This window comes from Coregonus clupeaformis, chromosome 28, assembly GCF_020615455.1.
Source record: "Coregonus clupeaformis isolate EN_2021a chromosome 28, ASM2061545v1, whole genome shotgun sequence".
Lineage (NCBI taxonomy): Eukaryota > Metazoa > Chordata > Actinopteri > Salmoniformes > Salmonidae > Coregonus > Coregonus clupeaformis.
Genome location: NC_059219.1, coordinates 34,716,561 through 34,727,070, shown reverse-complemented (window position 1 = coordinate 34,727,070; position 10,510 = coordinate 34,716,561). Strand labels below are relative to the sequence as shown.

Here is a 10,510-nt window from a genome sequence, read left to right as displayed (position 1 = left end):
ACTTTAAGCATCAGTTGTCAGAGCACCTTACCGATCACTGCACCTGTACACAGCCCATCTGAAATTAGCCCGCCCAACTACCTCATCCCTATATTGTTATTTATTTTGCTCATTTGTACCCCAGTATCTCTATTTGCACATCATCTCTTGCACATCTATCATTCCATTGTTAATACGAATTGTAATTATTTTGCACTATAGCCTATTTTATTGCCTTACCTCCATAACTTGCTAAATTTGCACACACTGTATATTATATGTATTTCTGTTGTATTTTTGACTTTGTTTTGTTTTACCCCATATGTAACTCTGTGTTGTTGTTTTTATCGCACTGCTTTGCTTTATCTTGGCCAGGTCGCAGTTGTAAATGAGAACTTGTTCTCAACTGGTTTACCTGGTTAAATAAAGGTGAAATAAAATAAAATAAAAAATCTTCAGTACAGGGCTACAACCGCACAATAAACTTGAATACCCATATAATGATGTACCATACATACACAATTACAGGGCATATAAACGAGGCACTGGGGGACATTATCCTAGCTATACAAACACAGGGTTAAATGTCCGAAATGATATGACAACCAAAACAGACCAAACGTTAGCCAGCTCACAATACTAGCTAGCTCACAGTAGAAACTACGAATTAGCATAACCATAAATATTACATTATTGTCGCAGAGTGCGTCTTCATACATAAACACCTGAAAGATATGAAATATGTACTTACATATCAACAAGGACGCACACTGGCCTTGGCTAACACAATGAAATGTAACTGGTGGCAAAACACAAGAATGGCTGGGACTTTCTCTCACCTGACTTCTCCAGAGCTCATCTTCTTTGAGGTGGAGATCGCCCACTTCACCGCGGAGCTCTGATATATTAACTAACATTAATGAAATGATTAACTGCAAATACTTCACAGCCTTTTGTACTTTACTTTACTATTTATATTTTTGACTACTTTTACTTTTACTTCACTAACGTTACATTCCTAAAGAAAATAATGTACTTTTTACTCCATACATTTTCCCTGACACCCAAAAGTACTCGTTACATTTTTTTATTATAGCAGGACAGGAAAATGGTCCAATTCACACACTTATCAAGAGAACATCCCTGGTCACCCCTACTGCCTCTGATCTGGCGGACTCACTAAACACACATACTTCATTTGTAAATGATGTCTGAGTGTTGTAGTATAAATAAATAAATAAAATAAAAAATCATTTGCCATCTGATTTGCCTACAATAAGGAATTTGAAATGATTTATACTTTTACTTTTACTTTTGATACTTAAGTATATTTTAGAAATTACATTTACTTTTGATTGTATATTATATTAAAGTATATTAAAACCAAATACTTTTAGACTTTTACTTAAGTAGTATTTTACTGGGTGACTTTCACTTTTACTTGAGTCATTTTCTATTAAGGTATCTTTACTTTTACTCAAGTATGACATTACCGTACTTTTTCCAACACTGAAAATTGATACATTTTACAACCTCTAGGCTAGTACTAGTAGCCTATCGAAAATGAAACAATGTTTGCATACTGCTTCTGTCTACTTTAGAGCGCTGACTGTCACCCGGAAGGGTGGGACCTGAGCAAGTTCAGCAAACACACATGTACCACGTTTGTTCATGTTTAACCTTAAATAATGTTTGGCCGCTGTTTGTGGAAAGTTTTCTGAATAAGCCTTGGACTTTCTGACTGTCATTCTCCCACACATTCCTTGAAGTTGTGACGGTGTTGGGCAAGGTTTTTGTCAGTTAGCCTACCTAGTAAAAAGCTTCCCTGTGGCAGCGCGCATACTCTGCCTGGCCTTTTTCTGTTTGTGGAAGGAGGGATCCCTACAGTCAGCGTTCTAGAACTCTTCGATACAAGGGAGCGAAAAACATTTTGTGGAGAAGACCTATCGTTAAAAGGTGGGTGCCGGTTAAAGTTGTACTTGTTTCCTAAAACAACTATAGTAGCCTACTGAGATTGTTTTCAGACCGATTAACTAATCTTTATTTTTTGAAGATTGTTTACATATGTCAGTGTCAGGCAGCCTATTTTCAGCTTTTGTTGTCGGTTTATGTTGCTTTTTTTCTCAACCTGCCTTCTGCACACCCTGAATGAAACCTAGTGAAGCTATTCCTGTTTTAAAACAATTTCCATTTAAACATACAATCTATAGAGTCTAGACAATAGAATCCAGACTTGTTATTGTTACATCCCCTTTTTATCCCCACCATTACCCAACCAACATTGTAGGTACACCACAATACTAACCTAAATGAGGGTGAAAAGAAGGAAGCTTGTACAGAATAAAAAATAATCCAAAATATGCATCCTGTTTGCAATAAAGCACTAAAGTGAAACTGCAGACAAAAAACAAAACAATGTCCTGAATACAACGTGTTATGTTTGGGGCAAATACAACACATTACTAAGTACCACTTCATATTTTCAAGCATGGTGGTGGCTGCATTATGTTATGGGTATGCTTGTCATCTGCAAGGACTAGGGAGTTTTTTAAGGATAAAAAGACCCTGAATAGAGCTAAGTACAGGCAAAATCTTAGAGGAAAACCTGGTTCAGTCTGCTCTCGAACAGACACTGAGAGGCAAATGGAACTTTCAGCAGGAATATAACCTAAAACACAAGGTCAAATATACACTGGAGTTGCTTATCAAGACGACATTGAATGTTCCTGAGAGACCTAGTTATAGTTTTGATGTAAATCTGCTAGAAAATCTATGGCAAGACTTGAAAATGACTGTCTAGTAATGATAAACAACCAACTTGACAGAGCTTGAAGAATAATTTAAAAAAAATGTATGTGCAAATATTGTACAATCCAGGTGTGGAAAGCTCTTAGAGACTTACCCAGAAAGACTCACAGCTGTAATCGCTGCCAGGTGATTCTAACTTATTGACTCAGGGGGTTGACTACTTATGTAATCAAGATATATTAGTGTTTTATTTCATTATTTCTTTTACAAATGTTAAACAATTTCTTCCACTTTTACATTAGAGTATTTTTTGTAGTTTGTAGAAGAAGAAAAAAAGACAATTAAATCAATTTTAATCCCATCTTGTAACACAACAAAATGTGGAAAAAGTAAAGGGGTGTGAATACTTTCTGAAGGCACGGTACAATGTAAAGTGCTTTAAGCACCAGCGAAAAGCGCATAGGGGCGCACCGGTATAAAGGCAATTCATTATGTATTGCTGAAGTGCTTATAGTGCTTTTTTTAGTCTGTGGTAATTTAGCAGGTTTGAATCCCATTGAGCTTTTACTCTGCCATCTGTTATTCACTCATTCCTTGTGAATTAAATCAAACTCAATTTTCACCTCACCACCACTGCTCACTGGGTGGTAGCCTATAGCATTACATGTTTTTCATTCACAAAGTGTTGAATGAACAACTAAAGATAAATGTGTAGGTGTGTGTACTGCATCACAAGACACCTCTGTGCACCCAGCGAGGGGTGTCATGCACCCCAAAAACCTAAGGGGGTGCAAAGTATGCAAGGATGGCTAGAGTCCCTGTCCGCAAGTTGGAGAATTTAGCATTTTTCAAACACCTGAAACAGCCTTTTCCAGCAATCTAGAGCCATAATCATTATTCTTAATTCTATGTAAAAAAAATATATACATATATATTTTTCTGCATATCTAAGCATATACAGTATATTGAGCTGCCTGTATCCTCCTGACTGGTGTTTTATTTTATTTTAAGAAACTAAATATGCTTCTCTGGATTTCTGCAGAAATCTGGGTAAAAGATTGAAAGGAATGCGAGTCTTATTCAGTACATTTAGTAAATACTTGCTTTTCTAAAGTCTATCGACCTTGCCAGCAGGAATGCCAGCTAAGATAGATAGACAAGCTAGCTACTCTAACTTGATTGATAGCCTGAAAAACTTATTGGTAGCTAGTTATGAGGTTGGAAAATTGGGAACCTATATGGACTAGTTAAAGCCAAAAAATAAAAATAATTATTACTTTTTTAAACATGACAAATCTGAGGGGGCACGTGCCCCTGTACCCCCTATGGGCATGATGCCTCTGCACCCAGCTGTTGTTCTGTGTTACATACTCCTTCAAGTTTCATTGCCCTTTTCAACTCACTCGTGTGTGTGTGTGGTGTTGGTACAAGGGCTCAGAAGGACATGTGTGGAAGCCTCAGGACGAGGACATCTGTTCAGATGCATCTGTTTGTCTCAGCGCGTACAAGCTGGCCTTGTATTTGCCTCTGATGTGCTACTTTAGACAAGTTGCTCTTTGGCTGTAAAGGAGTTACCTGCATACATATGATCCTCTGTGATCTCATACAATACACTGGTGTGACAGTGGACTCTGCTTCTGTGCCCGGAGGGCCTAGGCTTGTTGTCATAGTAACAAATCCATCATTTTAGGATGACAAAAGCAAATTTGGTACTGTCATGAAATGGATTAAAGGATTAAGGAATAGCCTACAACTGTTACATGATGTGTATGTTAATTCTCCCAACTCTATGATGTTTGTTTTTTATTGCCTTGGAAGTGTGTTTGTTCTGTATTTTTCAGGCACAGAACACTTTTTGTTTCTCAGATCATTTCCTAAACAGGCCTGTTGCCATCATGAATAAAAACGGGCATTCTGAGTTGTTGACTACTCTCTCTACCTTCATACCTCTCTTTCCCCCACCCATCCTCTCTCTCCATTCTCCTCATCCACCCCACCCCAGCTCTCTTCCTGTAGATGGTAGGGAGTATCTTCTCTTTCAACCCTCACCACATTCCCCTACCCCCATTGCCTCATCACCCATCTGAACCATTACTCTCGTATCACGCTTCGAGACACCCCCTCAGTACCCACTCTGTCCCCTACCCCCAGTGCCCGTCACCCATCATCTTAACCATTACTTTTCCCTTCACCTTTCCAGCCCCTTCACTCACCCCCTCTGAAGCCCCTTTCTCCTCCCTGCGTGGTGCCCTGCCCCATGATGAGTGTGCAGCCTCGGAGGATCCGCCTAAAGCCCTGGCTGTTAGCCCAGGTGAACAGCGGGAGGTACCCTGGCCTGCAGTGGCTCAGCCCCGACCACCGGCTCTTCCAGATCCCCTGGAGACATGCCACAAGACACCTGCCCACCTCTGAGGAAGAGAACACTATCTTCAAGGTAAGAGGGAGGTCCATGTTGAGAATGGCATGACAGATCTGAATACTTAAACTCTGTATGCCATCATTTTGATATCACACTGTAGTTAGATCTAAGTTATGTCTACTTAGATCTACTTTTTCTATGATCACTACTGGCAAGTCGAGGAACAGGCATTTGTCACAAGCTAAACCATTTTCAGAAGTGCTTAATCAAAACAGCACACATACATTATTCCCTGAACTGCAAGTAGCACATTTCAAAAAGTATTTCTAAGGAACTCAGTTACTATGTCACCCACACACTTCCTTATCCCAATCGGTGTAGATGTATCAACTGTTTTAGTGAACTGAAAGAGACAGTTTCATTTCCACTGCTTCGCTAGTGTCAAACCTCTCGGGTTTTCCTGACCTCGTGTATAAGGATGTCCACATGATATCCACTGCACTAACAGCAGTAACAGCTCCCTACCTCAGAAATGCTTTTGGCTAGAGTCATTTCCTCATTAGCCATTACTCTGTTCTCCATTTACAGTGCATTCAGAAAGTATTCAGACCCCTTGACCGTTTTCAAAATTTTTACGTTACAGCTTTATTCTAAAATTGATTAAATAACTTTTTTCCCTCATCAATCTACACCAATACCCCATAATGACAAACCTGTGGTAAATTCAATTGATTGGACATGATTTGAAAAGGCACACACCTGTCTATATAAGGTTCCACCGTTGACAGTGCATGTCAGAACAACAACCAAGCCATGAGGTCTAAGGAATTGTCCGTAGAGCTCCGAGACAGGATTGTGTCGAGGCACAAATCTAGAACATCTCTGGAGAGACCTGAAAATAGCTGTGCAGCAACGCTCCCCATCCAACCTGACAGAGCTTGATAGGATCTGCAGAGAAGAATGGGAGAAACTCCCCTAATACAGGTGTGCCAAGCTTGTAGCATCATACCCAAGGAGACTCGAGGCTGTAATCGCTGTCAAAGGTGCTTCAACAAAGTACTGAGTAAAGGGTCTGAATACTTATGTAAATGTGTTATTTCTGCTACAATTTCTAAACACCTGTTTTTGCTTTGTCATTATGGGGTATTGTGTGTAGACTGATGAGGGGGGGAAAACAATTTAATCCATTTTAGAATAAGGCTGTAACGTAACAAAATGCACCGTAGATGTGAGTAATGTGGTTGGTTAATTGCAGTGGAGAAACCCAACCATGACCCATGTAGGCTTATGAAACAACGGAGAGAGGAATGCTCGGCAGTAGCCAACATTTTTACAGGCACATAATGCCGAAATTAAATGGTTTATTTATAATTTGTTCCAGGGCACTTCCATTAGCACTGCTACCCTTAATAAATACATTATATTGATTTACATTAAATTTAACCCCCACCCATTTGATTCCATCCAGATGTGACCCCTTCTCCCATTCATTAAAATGTAACCTCATTCTCCCCCAGGCCTGGGCTCTGGAGACAGGGAAGTACCAGGAGGGTCTGGATGAGCCTGACCCTGCCAAGTGGAAGGCCAACCTGCGCTGTGCCCTCAACAAGAGCCGGGAGTTCAAACTGAAATACGACGGCACCAAGGAGACACCCGTCCAGCCCTACAAGATCTACGAGGTCTGTGACCAGCCCTGCAATGGAGGTAAGTGTGTGTGTGCATGTGTGTAAGCATGCAGGCTCATTGGCAGCTTTGCAAGTCTTATCTGATTAGGTCTTTAGAATAACCTCAGATATTCATGTTTTGTGAAATTTTCTCCCCCGTGTTGATGGCATATTCCTTTTGATTTGGTTTCAGACACATTTGACGAAGATGAGGAGGAGGTAAGGTGTAGAAAAGTAGACAAATTACTTTTCCATTATCTGAGAACAATGTGGTATCTCAGAATAGTTTGAGAACAATACCCATATATCAGCTTTTTTACATAAACATTACATCTTGGCTTTGTTTTCAGATGCCGAATATTGTTGGTCTCTCCATTGGTAAGTGTATACTGTCAATGCACCTTTGTTACTGAGCCATAGGTGAATTAAGCAGAAATCGCTTGGAAGGTTAACCTTTTGGAATGTGTCACTATTGACATTATACAAGGTCTTATGTGTTTGTTCCTCATGTCTCTCCCAGACCCCAGAATTTGTGACCCACCCAGTTTTCAGGCATTCCCTACTGCACATAGGATAGACGTTCCCTTCAGCTCCCCCCTCAATGACAGATATGGCACCCCCCACCACACACCTATGTACCCCAGTCCCAACATGCGCTCCAATCCCAACGGGGGCATTACCATGGCAACGGATCTCCCTCAGCCAACCATGGCTCCCCCAGAGTTTTCTACCCACGTTCCATTGGTGGTGAAGTTGGAACATGGGGTCTTTGTGCACCCTGGACCCGCAGGACCCTCCAATGGCCTGGGGATGGGTGGAGGGAGCATGCACCCTCCTGTGGTCACTGAGATGCCCCCCATGGTTCCTTCTGCTGCATCTGTGGCTCCGGTTGCCCCTAACCCAGGCGCCGCCCCCATGGAGGCCATGTCAGGAGTCCAGAACCAGGAAGAAGGGCAGGCGGTACCACCCTACAAATATGACCTGCTGAACAGCCTGCCATGTGAGTGGAATAGCACCTATAGGTCCATGCTGTGTTGAGAAGAATACTGCTTTATGTACTATGGCTTTACTTTGGCAGTCAGGCACTTCTGCAATAGTTTCTTGCATGTTATCCAAAAAATAATTCATTGTAATTCCCCTACCATAAAAACAGGGTGTCAACTTTATTTGTTATTGCTGCATGCAGCACAATGCCGACATTGTAATACATTCACTCGAAACAGCTGCCTCCAATTGACTCATTCGATGGATTATAGGCTATCAGGCATTAGTGAAGTAGTCTGGAATACCTGTCTGTCTGTCACACCCATCAAATGGCACACACTGGCAGCTGTCTGAAAGTGTGGGGGATGGTAAGACAGGTTCTGTAGTTAATTGTAATAGGCAAAATCGAGTTTACCCTTTTATAGCTAAAGAGAAAATGTGTTATTCATTGATTCACTTCCTTTTTCAGTCTTATGATAACTTGGTATCATAATACTATTAGGCATGGTTAGAAAGAGCCATATAAAATGTTGACTATTTTTGAAGTGCCCACAATTCTTCTAACACTACATTATTTGACTCTGGTTTCAGTGACTGACCTGGACATGAAGTTCCAGTACCGGGGTCGTAAGATGGGCTCCCTGACCGTGAGTAACCCCCAGGGCTGCCGGCTGTACTACGGCCACCTGGAACCCACCCCGGAGCAGGTGGAACTGTTCGGCCCCGTCACCCTCAACCAAGTTCTCTTCCCTGGCTCGGCCGACATCCAGAACGAGAAGCAACGGTTCTACACAGAGCACCTGCTGGACGTGATGGACCGAGGCCTGATCCTGGAGATCTGGGAACAGGATATATACGCTATCAGGTTGTGTCAGTGCAAGGTGTATTGGTCTGGGCCGGGAGTGGACGAGCAGGGGCCTCCCAACCCTATGGAGAGGGAGAGGAAGTACAAAGTGTTCTGCCTCAATAACTTCCTGCACGGTGAGTCAGTCAATCCATTTTATTGCTGGATATTTTTGTCAACTAAGGCAGCAGTTTCATAGTGTTTGAATCCCCATCTGATCCCTCAAAACCCCTTGTTTTTCGATTGAGATCAAATAATCACATAACACCAAATTATCCTGTCAGATAACAATGCTGGACTCCATTGCCATGATTTTTCAGTTCACTTGAGGCTCTCTGAGTTTCAATTGATCCCTGAATATTTCAGTCACATGCCCTTTCTGTGAGTAAGCGCTTGAGTAGTACTGCTATTGTTGCACAGCCCAGGCATCTAAATGGATTAGCTGTAGAACAGATATCATATACACAGTGATTATCGCATTACAGGAGATTCTGTTGCTCAAGTGTCCTTTCTCTTTCTTTCTCCCTCTCATGCACACACATACACACCAACAACAGGGCTCATCTTGTTCCAGAAGGGTGAAACTCCCACCCCACCCCCGTTTGAGCTTTACTTCTGCTTCGGGGAGGACTGGCCAGACCAACGGAAACCCAAGGAGAAGAAGCTCATCGTTGTGCAGGTGAGCAGAACGAATTGACCCCATACCCTAGTTGATCATTGACAGATACAGTACACACACATGAAATGATCACATTGACTTAACAGGGACCCTCCCATCTCCTCCATCCATTTCATGTCCAGGTGGTTCCAGTGGTGGCACGGATCCTAACAGAGATGTTTTCTGGAGAGCTGTCCTGGTCCACAGACAGCATCCGGCTACAGATCTCCAACCCAGACCTGAAGGACCAGACGGTGGAGCAGTTCAAGGAGCTCCAGAGACTTCTCCAGAGCCAGCACGGCCTGGGACCCTGGGCCACCAACAGACCCTGAGTCAGGGGCCTCTTGCTGGGGAGGCTGGGTCTTCAACAGGTCCTGGATCATGGCCTCACAACACAGGGACATGATGGCACACTGCTCTTGGATCAATAACCTTGTTCAACTGCCTTCAATGTTGTGTGTAGGGATATTAGCATTCTTTCAACCCTGAGCCTCCCTCATTCTATGGTAGACACCATCAATAGAATCTTCATCCGTACCATCCAGCCTAGAGCCATGAATCTTATATTTCTTAACTACATTGTCAAAACCCAGACTACTGTATCTTAACTCCTATTTTGTCATAATTGTAGAGCTGTGTCAATGCTTTTTGGTCCCTTAAATTATTTTTATGAATTGCAATAAAAACCATTGCAGTATTTATTTTCTAATGTTGGCAGGTATTATTCCCTCCTCCCTCAATTGTTACTTTTGAATGTATCAATTTTCTTCCTTTCGCAGCCACCTTTTAATATACTGTACTAGAGCAACCACAACACTATCTTTAAATGAATGTATTGTTACTGGCTTTCTCTCGAGAACGGACACTGATGCTGTGCCAAAAATGGGACTCTGAAAGCCATAAATGCAATGTGGAATGTTATTTTTAATAAATACTACGTATGAATACATTACATCAGCGAAGTGGTAATTTCTTCCCTGACCAAAACGAAGAATTTCGTACTTGAGATTTTGCTGTGAAATAACTGTCAATGAGGGTGTTTAAGTCAAGGTTTTGTAAGGATGCAGTTGAGAATGGGTGAAAGCATCCACTGGTATTGTCGCAGTTCACCCTCAGATTTCATAGGTAATTCTAGGGGAGAATTCCAGAACAGTGAGAAACGCCTGCCTCCATGTTCCGTTTACAGCTGAACCTGTCAGCAAATTACCCTCGGAAGGGTGGTGAGTGACATCAGCTATGTGGCTTATACGGAGTTCTACACGCATTCACTGGAA

At 42.0% G+C, this 10,510-nt stretch overlaps 1 protein-coding gene across 1 annotated transcript; it reads left to right on the top strand.

The window, feature by feature from the left end:
- The first annotated feature begins 1,601 nt into the window (after positions 1-1,601).
- On the top strand, positions 1,602-10,188 carry LOC121543721 (interferon regulatory factor 6). The gene is made up of 9 exons (XM_041853866.1): positions 1,602-1,935; positions 4,928-5,161; positions 6,604-6,790; positions 6,944-6,969; positions 7,101-7,128; positions 7,271-7,750; positions 8,326-8,715; positions 9,136-9,257; positions 9,380-10,188. The coding sequence occupies exons 2-9, from the start codon at positions 4,985-4,987 to the stop codon at positions 9,566-9,568; spliced, it is 1,599 nt and encodes a 532-aa protein (XP_041709800.1). The 5' UTR covers positions 1,602-1,935; positions 4,928-4,984; the 3' UTR covers positions 9,569-10,188.
- The last annotated feature ends 322 nt before the right edge of the window (positions 10,189-10,510 follow it).

What these genes read in the sequence shown, in the direction of transcription:
- LOC121543721 (XM_041853866.1), top strand. Translation starts at nt 4,985, where the DNA reads ATGATGAGTGTGCAGCCTCGGAGGATCCGCCTAAAGCCCTGGCTGTTA. An exon ending in AAGAGAACACTATCTTCAAG is followed by an intron (nt 5,162 to 6,603) that starts GTAAGAGGGAGG and finishes ATTCTCCCCCAG; the next exon opens with GCCTGGGCTCTGGAGACAGG. An exon ending in TATTGTTGGTCTCTCCATTG is followed by an intron (nt 7,129 to 7,270) that starts GTAAGTGTATAC and finishes TGTCTCTCCCAG; the next exon opens with ACCCCAGAATTTGTGACCCA.